Consider the following 26,058-nt stretch of genomic DNA (forward strand, 5'->3'; position numbering starts at 1 on the left):
AGACTGTTTGTTTCCCCAGCAACTTTCAATTATAACATTGGGAGAAAGCTTCTCATGCCAAGTGGTTATCTTGGCCTGTGTCCACATTCTGTGTAGCCTCTTTTTTTACAGCATCCATGCAAATTTCAAAAGCTAAAAATTTCTACCGAGATTATTTCAACAAAAGCTGATGATAATCCATTGATAGACTTTGGGATTTTTTCAAGCTCTTTTTGTACTGTTTAATATTCATATGTTTTTGTTTGTTTGCACACCATCATGTACATCCCAGGTAGCACACTTGAAAAATAAACAAGGCAGCCACTTTTAATATATGTGTTTAGGTTGACAGAAACAAATGGGTTGCTTTTCCTTGAATAATTTCGGTACACTTGGGGTGATGGGGAGGGGTCTTTCTGGACGGGCACCAAATAAATGAATTGAGTTAGCTGGTGAGTGAATAAGAAGCTATGTTTGGGCTTTAGCTGTCGCCGGCAGCCAGCAACTGGAGCACTCAGACCCACCGTCGCCACTGCTCGGGTGTCAAAGGGAAAAAAAATACAAACGCTGCGCTGTGACGCACAGGTTTCTGGGGCGGAAGAAGGGGGCCTCGTTGCATAGTTTCGGCATTTTAGGGTGCTTGAACGGCACTGCCTTGTCCAGCGTTTGCTTGGTGAATGTTGCCTCTTAAAAATGAGTTGTTGTTTTATGCGCACAATGCATGTAACCGACATTCAGGCTTGTCGGGTACTTCTTCGTTTTTCCTTGATTTGTATTTCAAACGGATGAGCAGTTAGTAAAAGTCATGAGCAATTGAATCTCTTCACTGCACTTTTTTTGGGATGTTTTCAGACGTGCACGTTGAAAATTGGTAATACAGTATCGGTCTTATATAATCTTGTATGTAGCATTTGGTCTATCATATAATTAGAACGTGTACCCGCCACAAATTATCTTGACCAAATTTAATCTTCACTGAAAATAAAGGCCGTGCATGAATCTCAGTACCCACGTTTAATAGGGTTAGGTGTGGGCATGGGCTTGTCACTTAAACTCTCAGAACTGCATAAAGCACAATGGCTGTACTCTTAGTCCCCAGGAAGGATGAAACCAGTAGAGCAAAGTTCCACTGACCATCATCCCACCCTTTTTCTGGTGGTGGCAGTTGATGGGCATTAGTGGGGTGCGTGTAGGAGTAGCCGCCCTGTCATCACATGACTCCATGCAGGTTACTGTTTGTTCACAGCTTCCCCCCTTCACGTGGGCCCCTCATACCACGAAGCGTACCCCCACCCCCCTCACCCACCCTCTACGTCCTGGCATGGACAGGATTTTGTTTGGATTGGGGGACGACGACATGATGGCCCATTAGTGCTATATTAGTCGAGATCAAAAGTTTGCTATAGAGAGGCTCTGAAAAAAACACAAGTTTGTAGTAAACCCTAAATTCACGTTTTAGGTACAAATTCCAAGGAAAACTCAAACGTACTTTTTGTTATAGCCGCATTAGTGCCAACCGAGTGTATTATTAGCCCCGCTAAAATACTGCACTTTGATTCGGTAACGTTATTCCATACGTCTCAACATTTGCTTTCATTTTCTTGAAGTCTTCGCAAACAGTTGGCTTTGAATCTCAATGTGACACGTGCATTGTATATACACGGAGGACATTTTCTTTTTTCGTTTCGTTTCTTATAAAAAAAAGAGGCAGACGACATACATCTGTTCGGTGGGTGGGGGAGACTGGACGTTACTAATGAAATGCTGCGCTGGAAAACAGATAAGCGTGTTTGTAATGTAATACACGTGGTTTAATGCACCATGTTTGGACAAGATCATATTAATAAACTTTACTTCTTTCATTCAAGGGAAGTAGCCGTGCGATTATTTTAAATTGTCAAATTGCATAATATTAGGTTAACGAGCAAATAATGAAATATTAATACTGTGCATCTATGCACTCTATACACATTCATTTTATATATTTAAAAAAAGGGTACAACAAATCATAAACAACCTTTGTGACAAATAAATTTATGTATAGGATCGTTGTCGGTGTTAAACGTCGGGGAAGATACTCCGAGGGCTTGCGTTGCTTGTTATCATATACATGCCAAGTTGTTAGGTACAAACGTACGTGCAAGGATACACACGCGGATAATGAACCCAGACGGCAGTGCGGTGTGAAATCTGAGGAACAACAACTCCATGTGCGTAGTAAATCAGTAGAGACCACCCTGCTGGATATCACAGGTTAGCTCGCCCTTTTTCCTTTTGGAACAGAACATGGTCGAAAAACCTCGATTTTATTTGACACCCTGTCACCTTCCATTAACCTTCTCGTAAATAAATAACTAAAGCTGACTCTTTGTTCACTTTTTGCCAGTCCTGTGGCCGTTGTAATTCTTGGCGTTTTTTTTTCGGTTAAATCCGCATCGGAAACCGTTGGGTGACGTTTCGTGATAATCGTGGTTATATATTTGTTTGGGCCGTGTATTGGTGGCACTGTGCTAAAAACCCGGTGACCTGAGTTTGATTCCTGGCCACAGCTGACATCAGTGGTGAGTGATATCTGATCCGGTTCTTGCCACCCCTCCTCGCCCGCCAACCTGCAATGCCCAGCGTGGTGAAATATGGTCAAACAACTTTGTTGACCGATATGGCATGGGGAGCCTTTCATCTAGCAGTAGATTTACAAAGGGCTGTATGGATATGTTAAGAAATATGTTAGATACATGAATCTGCATTTGTTGAAGGTACATTTATCAAGCTTATCAAATGTTGTTTTGATGTTTATGTTATTCAATAAAATGCAAGCTATGAGTCTTTTTTTAAACGTTATATAACAGATGCCTCTTTTGTCTCATTTTTAAATCCTGGATAAAGCTCGTTTTTTTGGCACTCCCCTTGCACAGAATCTAAACCATGGCTTATGAACACAGAGCAAAATTTAGTATAAGTGGACCCCTAGCTTATATCCAGTTGGCTGATTTAATAAAGCAGGCCAAAGTTCGCATTGGGGCTTTCGTCAAAACTTGTTTTCCACAGAATTTACACAAACTTGGAACTTCTGTCAGTTCTGTGGCGTTATAATATGTTGGTCTTGTAAACATGTGAGCGGATGTGCACTGTAGTACAAAAACATGTCAGAAAAACAAGTCTCCAATATTGCCGCGAAAAATCTCGAGTAAGATTAATTTCAGGTGCTGGATGTCACGTATTTATTTTTCGGCATGTGACATTGTTTTCACACTCCACCCCCCCAAAGTGGTGGGAAGGCAGTTGGCGGTCTTAGTCGTGCAGTGCCATCTAGTGTGGAGATGCTCAACCTAACAAGCCACCACGCGGACTCGGGTCATCCTTGCAGCAGCTTTTATCTAGCCATGGAACAAAGTCGGTCACTGCATTGTGCACTTTCAGATAACGCTTCTGAGGCAGTCTAGAACGCTCTTCCTTCCGATGTTAGGAAGCCACTGGAGGCTTTGTACTTTTAAGTCTAGATTGAAAACTCGTTTCTTTAGAACTGCTTTTAGTGTTTAGCTTGTTGCCCTTCCCCCCCGCACCTCCGATGAGCACGGTTGGCTACGTATGGTGCAGTAGAAGTTCAACACGCATGCAGCGGCTGACGTGGCAGGTTTTCATGCATGAGCACAATATGACACATGGGTTTTTCTGTAGAGAGTGGGGGATGGGGCAGGGTCATCTTGGGCTACAGAACATGAGCCCAATTGCCAAGCCCATGTGTTGTCTAGGGTTTGGTGGGTGGGTTATAGTTCATCTAGTTCTTGGGCTTGGCAGTAGATGTGAGATAAAAAAAGCAGTTATGATTTAAATAAACTTTTACCGAAAACGTGTATTGTTCTTATTTTTTGCAATGTGGAATCCCCTTCAATTCTGTAGAAATTATTGAATCGTAAATATTTCCTCACTTTATTATAATGTTTATAAAATATAAACACAAGCAATGTTCACATGCTGTTACTCGTGATACGATTACTCAATGTTAGTTTGGCAAGTGTTGCACGAGTTCTACTTGGCTTGTTATCTGAATTTTTAACGTCGAACACATTTTGCTTGGAAACTCGACATCTCCCGCCAAGACATTGTGCATCTCATTTTGAACTTCGAATCAATTTTTCATTATGCACAGGCCTGATCGTAAACGACGGGACATGTTTGGGACGGATAACACCACGGACAGCGGAAACAGCACCTCTTCTTTGATCGGTTCCGAAGAGGTCATTCCCACTCCGGTAGTCTACACCTTTGCCGAAGAGATGGTGTTTGGCAAAGAGCGCATCACCATCACTGGACTGCGCCACTTCACAGCCTACCGCATCCAAATCCAAGCCTGCAACCACGCCTCCGAGCTCGTGGGCTGCAGCGCCCCAGCTTATGTGTCTGCTCGCACCCAACCCCACTGTGAGCAAACTCTTTATGTTCATACCTCTATTCCTGGACATGTCTTGGTCTTTGTTTTCTTGCCACGTATTTGGTAACGCTCAGGGTGCCTTAGTCTCAACTCTTTTCTTCTTGTGCTGAGCGTACGACCAGTCCCATAGCTCGACCACAAGCGGAGAGATCAAGGGTATGTCATGTTAGGCCCATGTGCACTGCAGCCAAGCTTGAGCAACCATGAGAGGAGAACATTGATCTTGTACATCATGTGCCGTGTGGCGTGTCCAAGCTTTGCCAGCTCCAAACCACGATTGGGCTTATTAGTCACCAAAAGTTTTGGCAAAAAACTTGACATTTTTCTAAATATTGTTTTAACTGCCAAAATGTTAATATATTGGACTTATAAACCAAATCGCGCCAAAGTAACATTGTTATTATTCCTTTTTAATTATCCCGCGAATATATTATACTGTAAGTCCAAAATAATCTTTAAAAATACGTTATTTTGTAAACCTTTCCATGAGTGGATATCCAAATGTGTTTTTGGGTTCCCACACTCGCCTAGATTAGTGTGTACGACATTTACAAAGATTTTGTGAAACATTCACGCACACAGTCTGCATTGTTTAGCAGTGTTAGAACCACTAATCTCGAATTAAAACATTCTAAGAGACGCAACAGACTCTTATCTACACACAACTGTGGTTACAGAGCTCTCCCATACCAAAGAGTGAATCTCAGTCGCTTCGTTCATATTGTTAGGTGCCGATTTACCCCAAGAAACGTACAGCTTCTCCACTTTGAAATATGCAAAATACACTCATGTTCATGCCCCGCTTCTGTTTATGCAGTTGACGCCGACAACATTACTGGTCACGTGAAATGTGAGGTTGTCAAAAACATCATCTACCTTCAGTGGAAGGAGCCCAGTGACCCCAATGGACTTGTGGTGCTCTACGAAGTCAAGTATCAACGTGACTCGGAGGTAGGACATGAAATGCACGAGCATCCTACATTTCCTTGTGGTGAATAAGCGTGCATTATTATATTTGCTGCTTACAATTGTTTGTCAGTCCATGGCCGGATGGAGGGTCACGCGGGTTATTTGAGCATGCTTTATCGCGTTGGTAAGTGTGGGTTGGTGAAGGTGGAGAACGTAGACATTGGAGCATAGAAGTAAAGTACTACAATGGATTTTACTGCACTTTTTTATGCTGTCCATTACCTAGTCTCATACCGAAAGACCCAAAGAATACCGAGACCCAAAGAATAGTCTCATAGCTTATACCAACCTGTTGTGCATGGTGGTCGCCTATCTAAACACTATGCAGACTTAACGCTGCTTATATTCTGAGCTCTGACGAGGTTGGGTACATTCCAAGTGATTTGGCCATAGAGTTGTGCTCAGTATTTACTTATCAAGTGGCTTTTTTCATTAGATTCCCACCAAGCCTGTGTAAGTTAGTACTATTCATTTTTTGGCACGTAAAAATGCACTATATATTGGGTAAGCTTATAATTATGCATCGATTATAATATTACGAAATTTGCATTTGGGCACGTGAGAATGAATTCGTTAATTTTTTTTGCGAATGATACATTTAGTTGGAGGGAGCAGATTCAATTTTAGATGAGGTTGACAAAAAACATAAAAATAATACAGCCAAGATGGAAAAAATAGAAAAAAATGGATTACTGAATGGAGAGTGACTCTGAATCTTGACAGCTCATTGTATATCTGAGGGGGAAGTCACTTGTCAAATATTGAAGGCATTTTGCTTGCACTTATAGTGGATGACAGCTTCGTTGAATGAATCTCACAGAAAAAGCTGCATTGTGACTAAAAAGTTATCTTTAACATCTCCAAGGATTTGGACGTGTAGACAACGTGGGATGTGTGTGTATGCTGGTGTGGTGCTGATCTCCCATCCCTGTCTGCCAGCTTTCATAAGTGCTGCTCGATAACAGCACTTGCCCCAAAAGTCTGTCGGCTGCATGGGGGATTTTTGTGTTTTTACTGCATTATTACATGTGGGGAACAGTTGTGCAGCGGTTAGTGCACTGTGCGACGAACCTGGTGACCCGAGTTGGGTTCCCGCTCTCAGCTAACACCAGTGACGATTATTTGAACCGGTCCTGGGCCCTCCCCTAGATTGACTCAGCCTAATATATGTACCTCGTGCGATGTGTAAACATTGCCAACTGGGGAGACAAAGGCGGCTGGCCATGGTGCTGGTCCACCCTTGTGTGCCGTGGCGGCCTTCATCGCTGTTCGCTAAACAGCACTTGCACCAACAGTCTGTAAAAGCTATGCGGGGGATTTTTGTTTTGTCTTTGTATTGCATTAGAGCCAGATTCAGCAGCACTGCGTCTCAAGGAGCTCCTACCGGGAAGGGAAAGGTTTCCAGGTTCGGCATCTGCTGCCGGGGGATTACACGGCTCACATCCGTGCCATCTCGCTTTCTGGAAATGGCTCCTGGACCGAGCCATTTCACTTCCGCATTCCCGACCCAGGTATGCACTGCGTTTGGCACCGTGACATGCAAGCTCGCGTTTGTGCCGACGTGGGTCGCATGCTGCACTTGGATTACGATGCAAGATGTTTTTGTTTCACCCTCTTTACAGCTTAACGGTCCGACTTCCCTTCGTCATGCGAAAGGGGGCAATGAGTAATTACACGCAGAATCCATCCTCCATCTTCACGTAAAAGTACAAAAATGTTTTTGGTTCCAACCATTTGCTTTCCATACCAACGTTTTCAAGCAGCATTTGTTTAATTATTCAGATGCTGGGCCAGTTTTGACCTTTTGGAGCTCGGTCGGCACATGCGGGCTTCTTAAATAAATGCTGCTTCATAATATTGGATAGGAAAGCCAATAGGTTGATGGACTATAACATATATTTATTTATATGTAGAGACACAGAGTAGAGATATGCTTGTATTTGCTTTTACCCATAATTCTCCAAGGCAATGCAAAATAAGTTTGTATGAGGGGCATGGGTTATAGTGTAGGAAATACTTGTTTTTGGCCTGTTGGTTGTATTTGATTGAACTCTTTTGTTCTTTGGACATGGGAAGCTATTAGCATTATTTGCAAAAAACATTTTGTTTGTGTTATTATTCTGTGCAGTAAACAGGGATTACGGTCAGATTAGAGAGTTTTTTTCAAATTAATCAATTAAAACTTGTAACCATTTAGAATCTTATCTTGGTTCTTTCACGTAGAAGGGAAACAATAAAATAATAAAAACATAAACAATAAAATTCTCACGACGTTTCGACTGCAACACAAGCAATCATCATCAGGTGTGAAAACCACAGCAAGTAAATGTGAAAAAGAGTGGCGGTTTTTTTAACGTTAGCACCACGGAGAAAAGTGAGAGACTCGATCAGCTGAGCCTTCTTATCCCGGAGATTGTTGAAGGATCTCAAAGTTACGTGGAAACCCTCCCCAAAGAACCAAGAATATGAATCTCTGCAGTCACGAAAGCTTTAAATCAAAACATTTAGAATCTTATCAAGAAATATCAGAATCAGAATATTTATTTATACTGGAGGAATCCGATCTCTGAAGCTCTTTCACAGATGTCCAGTAAGGGCGGGTAAGAATGTTACAACAACAAACGGTACAAAAACATAATAATTTCCAGTACAATACTTATACAAATATATAATTATTGCATTGCTGCTCATAGTACCACTGTAACAAAATAGCTTGGCTCTTGATTAATAAGGGAGCAGACATTAAAATATCCCCTCCCGTCCTTTTTTTTTAGGGATTAGCATCTCGACTTTAGGTGGAGAACATATGCTTTTGATGAACCCATTGCCTTGAGGCTTTTTGGCCATGCGGTGGTTAGATTCTAGTTCCAACTAGAGGGAGGCACGTGCTGAACCGATTGTGTGTGCTGTTGTGGCCACAAAATCACAGCACTGTTTTTGTGTTCGTCCTATTGGCATACAGTATGTAACTGTGTATCTGTATTCAAGTTAAAAAAAAAGCATTTTCCTCAATCTAGCTGCCATTTTTTTACCAAACCGTTTAACAAATATTCCAAAAGATTTGTTTTCACACGTAGGTCTGCTGTTGCGATTTTGTTGGATGCATTCCTTAATACTTCACAAAGCAGTGTGCTCAGTCTATCTCCTCATTAGCATTATCTAGGGTAGCTGTGTTAAGCACTGCTCACAAGGAGACCTTGTACAATTCTCCCGTGGGAATTTGGATGCTGCAGGCAAATTGTTTTGGCAGCGGAACTCGAAAGTTTACTTTTCTTAATCGTATTATGGGATCATTTACGGCCACGGGGAAGCAGATGGGGCCTTTGAATTTACATCTTTATCGTGGGTAGTGCACTTATTGATAATGCACCTATAAGACATGACCAGTGGTCTCAACGCAAAGCCTTGACGGCGGACTCGCTTTCATTTCGACATCTCAGAGCTGGAATGGGATGATATCCTGGTGAAAATGTGCATTATCATCTAACTTCCAAGTAATATTTGGCCGGTCTTTATTCGTGTAAAAAATGCAGTCATTTATTACATTTTGAGTTAAGCAATTGCCAATGTTCACTGCTTCCCTGAGCAATGGAATAATCAAACACATGCCACTATTTGTCATTGGTCATAGCTTACTGGTATAATTAACGTAATTCCCAACAGAAGGATATAGTTTGGAAAATGTCCATACATTCTGTGGTTGCGAAAATAGATGACTGAAATTCAGTCAACATTTTTGGCCATCTAACTTTAAAAAATTATGAAAGTGACCCAGTTTTGGGTTGTGTCGACAGGATAATTTGAGACTCGTTTTGGCTCGATTTCAGTTGTCATTCTGCCTCATTGTCCCATTCTAGAAATAGTTGTATACATTAACGTGATCCACTGACACTGGTATACACCAAGTGCCAAATTTGTTTTAAGCTTTAGCATGGTAACGTGGTATAATTTGACACAAAGAAGTTTGTCTTGGGTTATAAGATTAATTGTGGAGTTTTCATTAGACAATAGTGTTATTAGCTAGGTGATTAATTTTAATAGTGATGTAACTTTGCATTCCACCCATCTAATCGTGGCTGCTGCAGTAGCAGCAGCATAATCACATCTTTGTGTCAAGAGAGCCCATTTTGAAATAGCTCCACCTCCATGGGAGGCCATTTACTGGCCAAGTTTGGGCAACTGCAACATGGTTACGGAGAATGTCCCATTTTATTTTTAATTTGCGCATTCCATTTGGTGACTGTTGACTGACTGTGCTGCACAACATAGCAAATTGTGAATGTGTGTGCATGTTGTTTGTTATGGGGAGCCTGGGCCCAGTGATTAGCGCGCGCTGCTCTGCATACCGGCAACCCAAGTTTAATTCCCCGCTCACAGCAACACCAGTGACGATTTTCTGAACCGTTCCTGGGCCTCACCGAGGTTGACTCGGCATCCAAATAAGTACCTGGTGCGATGTGTAAACATCACCGCTGGGAAGACAAAGGCGGCCGGGCGTGGTGCTGGCTACCAACTCTCTCATGTGCCGTGCCGGATTTCATAGGTGGTTGCTAACAGCACTTGCCCCAACAGGCTCAACGGGGATTTGTTTTACTTTTGTGCATGTTTGTAGGGAAATGTGGGATGTTGAGTGCCCCTTTTTAACTTGCGTATTTGTGGAATGTAAACATTATTTCACTACTCGCGTGTATTTACAGCCAAAAAGGATCCACTGATGTTGGCCGTTCCGGTGACCATTGCTGTGGTTTTCATCATCCTCGGTGTCGCTATGATTGGGTTCTTCTTCATGAAGAAAAGGTAAAGATGCGTTATTGTCTTCCCAGAGATGGCAGTCTAAATCCCATCAGTTGCACTCGTGGACACATTAGTGGCCCCCAATGTTTACCATGAGCAATTGGGCTATTGTCGGAGGATTGTGCTGCAACTTTGCATTACAAGTTTCCAGAGTTCATGTGCATATACGTTATCGCTCAAATAGCAAAATTCTGCCTCATTGCTTTCACAGTGTATATGCCAAGTACACTGCGGTTTTAACATTTTAAACTTTCAACAGTTGTGATTCAAATTGTAATTGGCACTCTCTTTTTATATTATAAGAGGATTAAAGAAATATAATGTTTGCAGGCATTCTCCTCTCTCTTTCCTTTAACCTATCTATGCATTTAATTCACTTATACATGATGTTACACGTTTTGACCGCATTCAGACATTTTTTTAAACGTATTCGTATTGCTTTTTGGGGTGAAATTCAGATGGCATCCTGTTCATACCTTGAACAGAATGCCAAACCTGTTCATACCTTGAACAGAATGCCAAACCTGTTCATACCTTGAACAGAATGCCAAACCTGTTCATACCTTGAACAGAATGCCAAACCTGTTCATACCTTGAACAGAATGCCAAACCTGTTCATACCTTGAACAGAATGCCAAACCTGTTCATACCTTGAACAGAATGCCAAACCTGTTCATACCTTGAACAGAATGCCAAACCTGTTCATACCTTGAACAGAATGCCAAACCTGTTCATACCTTGAACAGAATGCCAAACCTGTTCATACCTTGAACAGAATGCCAAACCTGTTAATACCTTGAACAGAATGCCAAACCTGTTCATACCTTGAACAGAATGCCAAACCTGTTCATACCTTGAACAGAATGCCAAACCTGTTCATACCTTGAACAGAATGCCAAACCTGTTCATACCTTGAACAGAATGCCAAACCTGTTCATACCTTGAACAGAATGCCAAACCTGTTCATACCTTGAACAGAATGCCAAACCTGTTCATACCTTGAACAGAATGCCAAACCTGTTCATACCTTGAACAGAATGCCAAACCTGTTCATACCTTGAACAGAATGCCAAACCTGTTCATACCTTGAACAGAATGCCAAACCTGTTCATACCTTGAACAGAATGCCAAACGTGTTCATACCTTGAACAGAATGCCAAACCTGTTCATACCTTGAACAGAATGCCAAACCTGTTCATACCTTGAACAGAATGCCAAACCTGTTCATACCTTGAACAGAATGCCAAACCTGTTCATACCTTGAACAGAATGCCAAACCTGTTCATACCTTGAACAGAATGCCAAACCTGTTCATACCTTGAACAGAATGCCAAACCTGTTCATACCTTGAACAGAATGCCAAACCTGTTCATACCTTGAACAGAATGCCAAACCTGTTCATACCTTGAACAGAATGCCAAACCTGTTCATACCTTGAACAGAATGCCAAACCTGTTCATACCTTGAACAGAATGCCAAACCTGTTCATACCTTGAACAGAATGCCAAACCTGTTCATACCTTGAACAGAATGCCAAACCTGTTCATACCTTGAACAGAATGCCAAACCTGTTCATACCTTGAACAGAATGCCAAACCTGTTCATACCTTGAACAGAATGCCAAACCTGTTCATACCTTGAACAGAATGCCAAACCTGTTCATACCTTGAACAGAATGCCAAACCTGTTCATACCTTGAACAGAATGCCAAACCTGTTCATACCTTGAACAGAATGCCAAACCTGTTCATACCTTGAACAGAATGCCAAACCTGTTCATACCTTGAACAGAATGCCAAACCTATTCATACCTTGAACAGAATGCCAAACCTGTTCATACCTTGAACAGAATGCCAAACCTGTTCATACCTTGAACAGAATGCCAAACCTGTTCATACCTTGAACAGAATGCCAAACCTGTTCATACCTTGAACAGAATGCCAAACCTGTTCATACCTTGAACAGAATGCCAAACCTGTTCATACCTTGAACAGAATGCCAAACCTGTTCATACCTTGAACAGAATGCCAAACCTGTTCATACCTTGAACAGAATGCCAAACCTGTTCATACCTTGAACAGAATGCCAAACCTGTTCATACCTTGAACAGAATGCCAAACCTGTTCATACCTTGAACAGAATGCCAAACCTGTTCATACCTTGAACAGAATGCCAAACCTGTTCATACCTTGAACAGAATGCCAAACCTGTTCATACCTTGAACAGAATGCCAAACCTGTTCATACCTTGAACAGAATGCCAAACCTGTTCATACCTTGAACAGAATGCCAAACCTGTTCATACCTTGAACAGAATGCCAAACATGTTCATACCTTGAACAGAATGCCAAACATGTTCATACCTTGAACAGAATGCCAAACATGTTCATACCTTGAACAGAATGCCAAACCTGTTCATACCTTGAACAGAATGCCAAACCTGTTCATACCTTGAACAGAATGCCAAACCTGTTCATACCTTGAACAGAATGCCAAACCTGTTCATACCTTGAACAGAATGCCAAACCTGTTCATACCTTGAACAGAATGCCAAACCTGTTCATACCTTGAACAGAATGCCAAACCTGTTCATACCTTGAACAGAATGCCAAACCTGTTCATACCTTGAACAGAATGCCAAACCTGTTCATACCTTGAACAGAATGCCAAACCTGTTCATACCTTGAACAGAATGCCAAACCTGTTAATACCTTGAACAGAATGCCAAACCTGTTAATACCTTGAACAGAATGCCAAACCTGTTAATACCTTGAACAGAATGCCAAACCTGTTAATACCTTGAACAGAATGCCAAACCTGTTCATACCTTGAACAGAATGCCAAACCTGTTCATACCTTGAACAGAATGCCAAACCTGTTCATACCTTGAACAGAATGCCAAACCTGTTCATACCTTGAACAGAATGCCAAACCTGTTCATACCTTGAACAGAATGCCAAACCTGTTCATACCTTGAACAGAATGCCAAACCTGTTCATACCTTGAACAGAATGCCAAACCTGTTCATACCTTGAACAGAATGCCAAACCTGTTCATACCTTGAACAGAATGCCAAACCTGTTCATACCTTGAACAGAATGCCAAACCTGTTCATACCTTGAACAGAATGCCAAACCTGTTCATACCTTGAACAGAATGCCAAACCTGTTCATACCTTGAACAGAATGCCAAACATGTTCATACCTTGAACAGAATGCCAAACATGTTCATACCTTGAACAGAATGCCAAACCTGTTCATACCTTGAACAGAATGCCAAACCTGTTCATACCTTGAACAGAATGCCAAACCTGTTCATACCTTGAACAGAATGCCAAACCTGTTCATACCTTGAACAGAATGCCAAACCTGTTCATACCTTGAACAGAATGCCAAACCTGTTCATACCTTGAACAGAATGCCAAACCTGTTCATACCTTGAACAGAATGCCAAACCTGTTCATACCTTGAACAGAATGCCAAACCTGTTCATACCTTGAACAGAATGCCAAACCTGTTCATACCTTGAACAGAATGCCAAACCTGTTCATACCTTGAACAGAATGCCAAACATGTTCATACCTTGAACAGAATGCCAAACATGTTCATACCTTGAACAGAATGCCAAACCTGTTCATACCTTGAACAGAATGCCAAACCTGTTCATACCTTGAACAGAATGCCAAACCTGTTCATACCTTGAACAGAATGCCAAACCTGTTCATACCTTGAACAGAATGCCAAACCTGTTCATACCTTGAACAGAATGCCAAACCTGTTCATACCTTGAACAGAATGCCAAACCTGTTCATACCTTGAACAGAATGCCAAACCTGTTCATACCTTGAACAGAATGCCAAACCTGTTCATACCTTGAACAGAATGCCAAACATGTTCATACCTTGAACAGAATGCCAAACATGTTCATACCTTGAACAGAATGCCAAACCTGTTCATACCTTGAACAGAATGCCAAACCTGTTCATACCTTGAACAGAATGCCAAACCTGTTCATACCTTGAACAGAATGCCAAACCTGTTCATACCTTGAACAGAATGCCAAACCTGTTCATACCTTGAACAGAATGCCAAACCTGTTCATACCTTGAACAGAATGCCAAACCTGTTCATACCTTGAACAGAATGCCAAACCTGTTCATACCTTGAACAGAATGCCAAACCTGTTCATACCTTGAACAGAATGCCAAACCTGTTCATACCTTGAACAGAATGCCAAACATGTTCATACCTTGAACAGAATGCCAAACATGTTCATACCTTGAACAGAATGCCAAACATGTTCATACCTTGAACAGAATGCCAAACCTGTTCATACCTTGAACAGAATGCCAAACCTGTTCATACCTTGAACAGAATGCCAAACCTGTTCATACCTTGAACAGAATGCCAAACCTGTTCATACCTTGAACAGAATGCCAAACCTGTTCATACCTTGAACAGAATGCCAAACCTGTTCATACCTTGAACAGAATGCCAAACCTGTTCATACCTTGAACAGAATGCCAAACCTGTTCATACCTTGAACAGAATGCCAAACCTGTTCATACCTTGAACAGAATGCCAAACCTGTTCATACCTTGAACAGAATGCCAAACCTGTTCATACCTTGAACAGAATGCCAAACCTGTTCATACCTTGAACAGAATGCCAAACCTGTTCATACCTTGAACAGAATGCCAAACCTGTTCATACCTTGAACAGAATGCCAAACATGTTCATACCTTGAACAGAATGCCAAACATGTTCATACCTTGAACAGAATGCCAAACCTGTTCATACCTTGAACAGAATGCCAAACCTGTTCATACCTTGAACAGAATGCCAAACCTGTTCATACCTTGAACAGAATGCCAAACCTGTTCATACCTTGAACAGAATGCCAAACCTGTTCATACCTTGAACAGAATGCCAAACCTGTTCATACCTTGAACAGAATGCCAAACCTGTTCATACCTTGAACAGAATGCCAAACCTGTTCATACCTTGAACAGAATGCCAAACCTGTTCATACCTTGAACAGAATGCCAAACCTGTTCATACCTTGAACAGAATGCCAAACCTGTTCATACCTTGAACAGAATGCCAAACATGTTCATACCTTGAACAGAATGCCAAACATGTTCATACCTTGAACAGAATGCCAAACATGTTCATACCTTGAACAGAATGCCAAACCTGTTCATACCTTGAACAGAATGCCAAACCTGTTCATACCTTGAACAGAATGCCAAACCTGTTCATACCTTGAACAGAATGCCAAACCTGTTCATACCTTGAACAGAATGCCAAACCTGTTCATACCTTGAACAGAATGCCAAACCTGTTCATACCTTGAACAGAATGCCAAACCTGTTCATACCTTGAACAGAATGCCAAACCTGTTCATACCTTGAACAGAATGCCAAACCTGTTCATACCTTGAACAGAATGCCAAACCTGTTCATACCTTGAACAGAATGCCAAACCTGTTCATACCTTGAACAGAATGCCAAACCTGTTCATACCTTGAACAGAATGCCAAACCTGTTCATACCTTGAACAGAATGCCAAACATGTTCATACCTTGAACAGAATGCCAAACATGTTCATACCTTGAACAGAATGCCAAACCTGTTCATACCTTGAACAGAATGCCAAACCTGTTCATACCTTGAACAGAATGCCAAACCTGTTCATACCTTGAACAGAATGCCAAACCTGTTCATACCTTGAACAGAATGCCAAACCTGTTCATACCTTGAACAGAATGCCAAACCTGTTCATACCTTGAACAGAATGCCAAACCTGTTCATACCTTGAACAGAATGCCAAACCTGTTCATACCTTGAACAGAATGCCAAACCTGTTCATACCTTGAACAGAATGCCAAACCTGTTCATACCTTGAACAGAATGCCAAACCTGTTCATACCTTGAACAGAATGCCAAACATGTTCATACCTTGAACAGAATGCCAAACATGTTCATACCTTGAACAGAATGCCAAACATGTTCATACCTTGAACAGAATGCCAAACCTGTTCATACCTTGAACAGAATGCCAAACCTGTTCATACCTTGAACAGAATGCCAAACCTGTTCATACCTTGAACAGAATGCCAAACCTGTTCATACCTTGAACAGAATGCCAAACCTGTTCATACCTTGAACAGAATGCCAAACCTGTTCATACCTTGAACAGAATGCCAAACCTGTTCATACCTTGAACAGAATGCCAAACCTGTTCATACCTTGAACAGAATGCCAAACCTGTTCATACCTTGAACAGAATGCCAAACCTGTTCATACCTTGAACAGAATGCCAAACCTGTTCATACCTTGAACAGAATGCCAAACCTGTTCATACCTTTGGGGCACCGCGGTGGCGGGATGTTAACTACCTCGCCTGGTGTACTGTGAAGTTTGCATGATCTCCCTGTGGTTGCGTGGATTTTTCTCCCGGTCTTCCAGTTTTTCCCTACACATTTAGAAACATTCGTTTATAGTTTTTGCCTGCTGTAAATTTCAGCATGATAGGCCACTTCGTTGAGCTCTCATTTGTGGCCCGGTCGGTTTTGAAAAAAAAGCTATAGAGCTCAGTGGGCTTTAGCTGCTCAAATAAATATAGTTTAAAGTTTAGTTTATACCTAATGATTGCCCCGTTTGAGTTCGTATTTATTGCTTTGTGTGTATGCATTCTGTGTTTGAACAGAAATGAGGCAGCAGTACCCAATGGAGTTTTGTATGCATCGGTCAACCCTGAGTATTTCAGCACAGCTGATGGTGAGAGTTTTTTTTGCCTCTGTTCATCTTGACATATACTCCAAGTGTATTTTAAGAACAATGATAAAATAAGTCAAAGATAATGTTTGAAATTTCTATTTTGGTATTGCTTTAACAGTTCATCTGGCACTGGCCTCTTATTAATAAACCATTGACACAACATGGTCAATATCGTGGATTCTAAATGTCATTGTAGTTGTGATGTTTAATAACTAACCATCTATATGTATAATGAAAAAAAATTGTATATTAAAACATCCAATACAGAACAAGACCTCACATTTTGGAGGTCCTTATGATAACAACGCATGAGAGTGAAACGCCGGACATCATGGAGAAGAACGTGCGGCGCAACCTGGAAACACATCTGAGCTCGTTATACGACTCAACCATGAAAACCTACGCATTAGGATGTAACAGCCATCGCTTCCCTCTTTCCTTCTGCCCTGTGCCGTGGCCAGTTTACATCGCTGACGAGTGGGAGGTGGAGAGGGACAAGGTGAAGATGATGCGGGAGTTGGGCCAGGGCACGTTCGGCATGGTGTACGAGGGCCTGGCCCGCGGCATCGTCAAGGGCGAGGACGAGACGCGCGTGGCCATCAAGACGGTGAACGAGACGGCCACCATGCGCGAGCGTTACGAGTTCCTCAACGAGGCCTCGGTCATGAAGTCCTTCAACTGTCACCACGTGGTAAGGATTCATTCTCATTGCGTCGTGCAACTCTACCCTGCCCACGTGAAGGTCTGCCAACCTGAGCATTTGGAATGAGATGGTTTTCCACATTTACGGAGCGTCTGCTCATTTGTGGCCAATGCAGGTTTTGTATTTTACGCAACTCGCGTGCGGCCAAGTATTTGTTACGTGAAACGCGGGGAGGGCAGTCTTACGTTACTAGTATTTTAATTGTAGTGATTTGCCAGACTGGAGTCTTTTTTTTTTACACCGAGATGGTCAAGCTCGAAAAAACACTTTCTGTGAGACTTGTAGCCTCAGGCTACATTGTGAAGACCATTCACGTTCTTTGTTGGTGAGATGTGTAGAGGAAATTCTAAAGCCAATTTTCATATTTGAAAACATGTATGAATTTTGGCATAAGGTATAGAATGTATGATATAAAGTTTTATCTGTGTGTGTGTGTCACTTTTTTCGTTTTGCATGGGTTATAGGTTCGGCTTTTGGGAGTTGTTTCACAGGCTCAGCCCATTTTGGTGATAATGGAGCTGATGACACGTGGGGACCTGAAAAGTTATCTCCGGTCTCTGCGACCTGATGCTGAGGTGAGGGCTGCATTTTTATTATCCTTTAAAGGTGGACTCAGCCTATTTTTTATTCTTTTTTTCACTTTGTTTTTTACTGCTGAGAAATAATCAAATGTATCCACTTTTCTTGTGTGCAAGAAATAATAAAATAAATTATGATTACCAATCTTGTATTTATCTTGTCATGTTGATATTCACTGGATAATATAGCAAAACAAATATTAAAACATAGCTGTAATAAAAAATATATATATAAACCATGACTGTTCTGTAACACCGTATATGATTTTACTGAGACCATAGTATTGGAGTTATGTTAATGTCATCGCTTCGAACATGATGTATTCCATCGGGTTGTCCCCACGAGTTTAGCAAGTCTTATAGCCACAGAACTATGTGTCATGTGTCCTTTATAATTTGACTTTTAATGTATCCATATTAATACTATGTATAGCCTTTTAGTTGACAATATAACATATTTTTATCTGCCACAAATGTGTAAGTAAAAATACCCGTTAATTTCATACATTTACTGATGATGGCTGAAATCGTGAAGCATACGCTGTGATCACAATGTTTTACTGTGTGCTTGGCCAGTTGCTTTAAAACACTGTCTTTGCAGTGCAGTTGCAAAAATTCTGACATGAGTCTTAGCTCTTTCAGTTACTCAGCCCTAGGTGAAGAGCTAAAAAAAAATGTACCCTCTCCATTTCACAGAAAAAGCCAACACGGCCCCCATCAAGCCTGCCGGAGATGCTGCAGATGGCGGGCGAAATTGCCGATGGGATGGCTTATCTCAACGCCAAAAAGTTTGTGCATCGTGACCTCGCTGCTAGAAACTGTATGGTGGCGGAGGACTTCACCGTCAAAATCGGCGGTGCGTTTTCCCAAGGCCGAGTCACACACGTGTGACACGTGACATATTGATGTCATGTTGAGCCAGGCACGGTTTAACGTGTACGTGGCAACTTTCCATTTAGAAGGCCTCAAGGGGCGTAGCATCGTTTACCAGCTGTGTATAACCATCATGAAGGATTCAATGTAATATCTGACCTGAGTTTTTGTTTTATTCTAACGATATAAGTCGAAGCATATTTTACCCACGTTTCCGTCATCGCTTATATTTTCTATGCACGCTCTTGTGATGCGCTCATGGTAAGAGGGTCCTTTCCCCCCCCCCCCCTATATCTCTACATATCAGAACTGATGTATCAAGCGTTACACACACTTGTTCTGTGTTTCTGCAGATTTTGGAATGACACGGGACATTTATGAAACCGATTACTATCGCAAGGGCGGGAAGGGGCTGCTTCCCGTCCGCTGGATGTCTCCTGAGTCACTCAAAGACGGTGTGTTCACCACCCACTCGGACGTTTGGTGAGTATGGATTGCAGTAACCCATGGGAATAACACCATCCTGGCAGCAATAACTCATGCAAGGAAAATGGGGTGTACTTACAATTTGGCTTCATAGATGCTGCATTTCTGATGTTAACCATCATCAGCCATGATCAATCCACTGCTGGATGATGGTCTCACCAAGTAGTAGCCATTCCTCAGGATTCCGCGAGGTTACAATAATTCAATGGCTCCTCCTCTCGGTCGTTTATTAATATCAAGGTTTTTTTTTTAAGTCAGTTCTCAGTGATTAAATTAACGTGTAAAGTGGCTTGACTTGTTAAATAGAAACTTGACTCCTTTTGAAAAGTGACCATCTCGGTTTCTTTGGAATATTATGATTTAATTATCTAGAATAATGAGCCCAGTAATGTTCAAAGTGTGTGCAATTGTAATTGAATATGCCGGTTTGTTTTACAGGTCTTTTGGAGTTGTTCTGTGGGAGATAGCCACGCAAGCCGAGCAACCATATCAGGGCTTATCCAACGAGCAGGTCCTCAAGTTTGTCATGGACGGTGGGCTATTGGTATTGCCCCCAGCTTGTCCAGAAAGGCTGTGAGTTTAAATTAAATATTTTTTGTTCTTCTTTGTATTTGTTGTAATTATGCAGACGTTTGGTTTCGAATTAACGTATGTGCACTTGAAAATATATGTGCCTGTGTTTTAAATTATACTGATAATTATTATTGCTTTTCACACCTTAAACTACACAAGTAAACTTTGCATGATTTCTCCAATAGCTACTTTTTCATGTTCCATTTCAGCATGGCTCCTTGTTAAAATGTATTTTAAGAAAATTGCATTTCATTCAAGAGGATGAAATGGAACATAATGATGTGATTGGTCTAAATTACGTGTTAAAACTCTTTTTATAATAGTAATAATGGTGAAATTAAGGGTTTGTACAAATATTTTTTTGTCATTCGTTTTTTTTTGTAACACTTTTCCTTTTCTTTTAATCCACAGACAAGAGCTAATTCGCAAGTGCTGGCAGTACAACCCACGCATGCGACCAACGTTTCTGGAAATCCTTGACGGGCTTGCCCCTGACCTTCATCCATCTTTCCACGAGTTCTCGTTCTATCACAGCGAGGAGAACAGACCTCCGGATCACGATCGTGACCCACCTGGGATGGAGATGCAGAGCATGCAGAGCATGCAGAGCTACCCCCTCGATGAAGAATCCTGTCAGCTTGAGGGGGCATCACCGAGCAAGTCTCTTTCACCCTCCGAGGTCAGCAGGGCAAGCGGTCGACTCCATTCTTCATCTTCGCCCTACTTGGCGGTGGATATGAGGGGGACCCCAGAAAAAGGAGGACGGCAACTACTGCAGAAGCAGCAGCAGCAGCAGAAGCAGCAGCAGCAGCAAGTGCCGCAATCTTTTGAGAAAAAGGGGCCAATGGTAGATGTTGAGGTGGCCTTTGCGGGCATGCCAGACATGCGGGAGCCTTCCTCTCCAGTCCCTGTGCTTGGTGTTCAAGCGGTGGATGAGCGAAATCAGCCATATGCACGATTAGACACCCTCCCAGCAGAGAAGCCTCCGTGTGCTGAATCATCGTCTGAGAGCTCGGTGCCATCCTCTCCTACCGGCTCCGGTTCCGTGTCATTATCGCCCACAAAAGCCGGGGTCAACCTACCGTCGCCGACTGCATCGGGCAACAAACAGCTTCCTTATGCCCACATGAATGGTGGAAGAAAAGATGGGCGGGCATTGCCACTCCCTCAGTCAACAGCATGTTAGCCTGTCCATTTTTTTTTATTTCTCACCAAAAAAAAAACAAGAGTTTATCAAGTGCGGCAATCGTGGATGCGGGGAAACTCCTATGTTTTTATAACTGCCAATACCAAAATCCCAGGAGTTGTCTCCTTACCAGGATTATTGTTACCACAACATCAAGTAATAGTGATATGCAACTTTTTTAGCTGTACAGCAATATACTCAATGGGCCACCAGCCCACTGCGTAGTCTGCAGTTTTGGGATGAAGACATCAGGGCCCATCAAGGAGCTGTTGCCCGGCACAACAATGGTGTGCAGCCTTAATAAGAAGGAATAAGAAACCTGAGAGTTTATTCCAAAAGTGCAGTACCTTATTTTTGTTGGGCTACTTTGTTGTTGGAAAGGGCATTGATCCTTCCATAACCACCTATTGTAACAGCTACATTTTTCATAACATGGACAGAATTAAGGGCTACAGTGTTGGCTCTCTCGTCATTAATAGTAGCTACTGTGAGTTGAAAACGTGATATAAAGCAAGCAAGGCTGCCCCCATTGGATGTTTTATTTACAAAGGACTGATACAGTTTTGTATCAAATTATGGTAGAATTAGAAGTTAATGAAGAAAGGTATCTACAGCTGATGTATTTTTTAGTGTTAAAGGCATCAAACTGTATTTCCTGTAATGAAACATGCATGTGACATTTGTGTTCTCTGCGTTCCACTTGTTTTTTTTGCCACCAAAATCTGTTACTTCTGTGAGTTGACATTTTTCATAAGACAATATATCCTGGCATTTACCTATACTATTTATTTTTAGGGACGGGTTTACAGTTAAGAGAAGGATCAAATTTATGACTATGTAGGGCTATTTTATTTTGCAATAAAATAGACTGCAATGAAATCTGACCAACAAGCATAGCTGTAAAGATGTTTTGGGTTTCTTTTTATTACTTGTTTGGTTTAGTGTCTTGAGACGTCAAGTCGCATTTTGCCGTGTACATCAGTTTACACTTGTCACATATGTTATATCCTGAATTAAAGGCGTTTTACAGGGCTGTCCCAGCTGTTCCAGTAGGAATTTGTCAACACATTTGTGGTGAAGTTTAAATTTGCGTACTTTCATTCCAAATTCTATGGGAAACTAAATGCACGTAAACATTTTCAAGATTCGAATTGTTCTTCCAAAGTTGAAGCAAGAGTACTTTTATGAGATTAATTGCCAAGGGCCTGGAATTGTATCCGATCGAGGGAAGAGATCGTTAAATTCAGTGTTCTCATTCTCAGCTGGTTTGCTGATGTTTAGTCTGAGGTTGGATGCCCACTTGCCCATTGCGGGCACAAAAATATATTTGACAGTTGAAAATCAAATCATGAACGATGTGGTTGAGAAGGGAAAATGTATTTTGGTGCCATGTGGGCTGCCCTCTGTCATGGTTGAATGTGCTTTATTTGTAAATTGTTAGTAAAAACACTCCCACCGATGTAGATTTATACATTTATAGTGATATGAAGGTTACATTATGCTCCTCAGAAAAGATGGTGTGTGTGGAGCCATCAAAATGTTTTATTTTCTAGACTGCAGACATCCTGAGTAGGGTAATTTCCCTTTCACTTTATAATTTAACACTTTAAGATTTCTGATAGTAATAGACTCTCCATCATCAAAGGTTGGTTTGGGCAGTCAATTAAGAAAAAAAGCAGGGTAGGCATTTCTGAAGATGACATTGCTGTAAACGTTTTAAAGTATTCAGTGTATTTTCATTTCATATTTAATTGTGTGCATTTTCAAGTTCCTTTTTGAAATTTAGTTAAAGTATTTTTTTCTTTTAGACGTTCTAGAAACTGTGTCTTGTTATGTATCATCATCGACTGTCGTGTCTCAAACTATTATCTTGCTGCTGGTTTAAATTTCGTTTTTTTATTGCAACGTGTTCATATACATATATGTATTTTGTGTGCGATTAGTCTGTTTTACACGTAGTTGTGTACAGCGAAAATATTTTTACTGGAAAGTAGCAGTGAAATAACTTAATGAGATTAGTTTCTTTGATAAGATTATTTTAGACTGCTCTAAACCAACACACTCAGGTCAGCCATGCTCTGCAGCTAATAGTACCAAACCGCACCAGCGAAGAAAAATTCTACCGGTAATCACCGTCTGTATATCTGAAGTTTTTTTTTTCCTCATTGGTTCTTTTCTATCATTATTATTCCTTTAATCATGAATTAAATGTCATAATGGAGTAAACCGGTGTTTGCCTGCTACAAGATTTTTGTTTAGACACAAACGTGTTTTTTGAAAAAGCAGCCAATGTTTTTCCCTTTTATTACCTTCACGTCATTAAATCCAGGGAGCTAGGGGGGGGGGAATGCCTGTGCTTTCATTTGTATATACTGTACTTGGTCTCTTCTTTGAGATATTAATATTGAAAATCCACTGCTAAATATTTAAGATGACATATTTTTTCTGGCTTTGAGCTTTTTGCCTGCTTTCTTACCTGCTTTAAACAAAAAACAAAGTTTGTATTGTACCTTTTTTGTAATATTGAAAAAAGGAAACACGATTACAGTTCATGTTAATTTTTTTTAGGTTATTTATTCAGTGGTTAATTGTTGGGCTGGGCAAGAGGAATGTCTGTGGACTTTAGCGTCTTCTCAATAAATACCTTTTGATAATGTACAGCAAGTTTTTTTCCCTGACAAAAAAAAAACTAAAATTGTCTGGCAATTTCCTTTTTCGCTCTTGTTAATTTGTTTAGTTTTTTTATTAGAATGCTTACGTTTCAACCTATGAAATGCATTGCAGCCTCATTAGTCATGATTGCAGGACATTAAGGAAAAAAACTAATTGAACATCTTTGCCCACTTGTATATTCAGTTACATGCTTTTGCTGGTACATTTGTGTTTCATGGCACGTCTATTTCAACTCATCTGATTCCTTTGTCCCTCTGCCCTTTTGTTATGCAATGGTATTTGTGTTTCCCCCACCCCACTTCTGGACAGTTAACCCAAAATCTTCCACTCCATTCATTTTCGGTGCCATCATATACGCACGCATGCACGCGCGTGCGCGTGCCTACAGCTTCAGTGGTTTGTAACACACACACACGCGCCTGTTTTGTGTTCATGTATGCGCTGAACTTGTTGCGCACCACCGTACGTAGCCAAACGTGCTCATCGGAGGGGTGGCGGCGGGGGCATCAAAACTAAAACTCAAAAATATGCACCTACACCCGGCTCCACCTACACCCGGCTCCACCTACACCCGGCTCCACCCACACCCGGCACCACCTACACCCGGCTCCACCTACACCCGGCTCCACCTACACCCGGCTCCACCTACACCCGGCTCCACCTACACCCGGCTCCACCCACACCCGGCTCCACCTACACCCGGCTCCACCTACACCCGGCCCCACCTACACCCGGCTCCACCTACACCCGGCTCCACCTACACCCGGCTCCACCTACACCCGGCTCCACCTACACCCGGCTCCACCCACACCCGGCTCCACCTACACCCGGCTCCACCTTACGCCCGGCCGTAATCTCTTGGACAGCGAGCAAAGCAGTTTTGTGCTTTCCGGCAAACAAGACCCAGCATTCATATACCTCCGGACACTCTCACCCCGTCCACCCTGGACTTTACAGTATCTGTGCAGCACACCATGGGGGGGGGGGGGGGGGGCTGCCCCCATTCGCATTGACGCACACGAAAGTGCAAATGCGTAGACGTCTACCTCTGTCAAGATGATGAGCATCCATCCCAGACACCGTCTGGAAGCCAGAGCGCCGATGCTTGCTCCCCGACACACACAAATCTGCTGTTTTAGTGTAAGTTTTTTTTTACCTCTTAACAGAAAACAAAAAAATGGTGACCACACCTGATGCAGGAAAGCCTCTGCCCAGTGCAGGTTGCCAACTCCTGCTTCCGATAAAAAAAATATATATAAAAGGGCCTAATTTATTTATTTTGTACCACACAACAATAGGTTTTTTTAATACAATTGTGCATATTTGACTTCCGTCTTTTTTTTTACTTGGTGTGGGGAAGAAAAAAAAAACCTTCCAAAATATGCATACTCGACTCACTGCGAAAACAGTCGTCATTTGCAAAGAATATCTGTGAATGGACGTGCGCTTTCAGGCTGAAATAAGAGAGGGCAGGGGGCTCCCTACGTTCCGTTTATTCCGTTGGACCGGCATCGTCTGGTTCATCTACACTTAGGGCAGCTTCATGTACAGGACAAAATGCTTACCGATACATGTATTGTTCAAAAGTGACTGCCGCAGAGGGGGTAAAAAAAAAACATTTCTGGTAATCACTATAATTGTAGTTGTACTTTGGCTATTTTTTTTTTACATGACACTTGTACCTTGCTTTGCATTTCCAGTATAATGGTGTAATCGCTGTAGTGTTTGAATGTTATTGGACAATATAGAAAAGCTATCTCCCCCTTTGGTGTTCACGTATACCGTATAAACACTGTACACATGGTTATGTTTCGCCCCATTGAAAAAAAAAAAAGCACTTGCATACTTTTCATTGTGTTTTGACATACGAGTGACTCGTGATCCTGGTGAGTAATTCGAACGTGAGGACGTATTAAGTGAGCGTTTTTATTTACAAATTGGTGTTCTCTCATTTTGAAAAGGTTTGCCCTTTATTTTCTTGTAGGAAGACGTTTCATATAAGCAGTCCATAATAAATTTTCAATGTAAATGAA

At 41.7% G+C, this 26,058-nt stretch overlaps 1 protein-coding gene across 1 annotated transcript in view; it reads left to right on the forward strand.

Annotated features, from left to right (window-relative positions):
• LOC116939503 (insulin-like growth factor 1 receptor) overlaps positions 1-26,058 on the forward strand; it is a 120,771-nt gene extending 94,713 nt beyond the window's left edge. Inside the window, exons 11-21 of the mRNA XM_032947952.2 lie at positions 4,130-4,401; positions 5,229-5,362; positions 6,726-6,891; positions 10,078-10,177; positions 16,883-16,953; positions 17,415-17,644; positions 18,121-18,231; positions 18,931-19,090; positions 19,461-19,590; positions 20,032-20,166; positions 20,578-26,058. Of these exons, the coding sequence (XP_032803843.2) occupies positions 4,130-4,401; positions 5,229-5,362; positions 6,726-6,891; positions 10,078-10,177; positions 16,883-16,953; positions 17,415-17,644; positions 18,121-18,231; positions 18,931-19,090; positions 19,461-19,590; positions 20,032-20,166; positions 20,578-21,352 (2,284 nt within the window). The 3' untranslated portion in view covers positions 21,353-26,058. The remainder of the gene's footprint in view (positions 1-4,129; positions 4,402-5,228; positions 5,363-6,725; positions 6,892-10,077; positions 10,178-16,882; positions 16,954-17,414; positions 17,645-18,120; positions 18,232-18,930; positions 19,091-19,460; positions 19,591-20,031; positions 20,167-20,577) is intronic.

Source organism: Petromyzon marinus, chromosome 1, assembly GCF_048934315.1.
Source record: "Petromyzon marinus isolate PM22_M1 ecotype Great Lakes invasive population chromosome 1, UKy_Petmar_22M1.pri1.0, whole genome shotgun sequence".
NCBI lineage: Eukaryota > Metazoa > Chordata > Hyperoartia > Petromyzontiformes > Petromyzontidae > Petromyzon > Petromyzon marinus.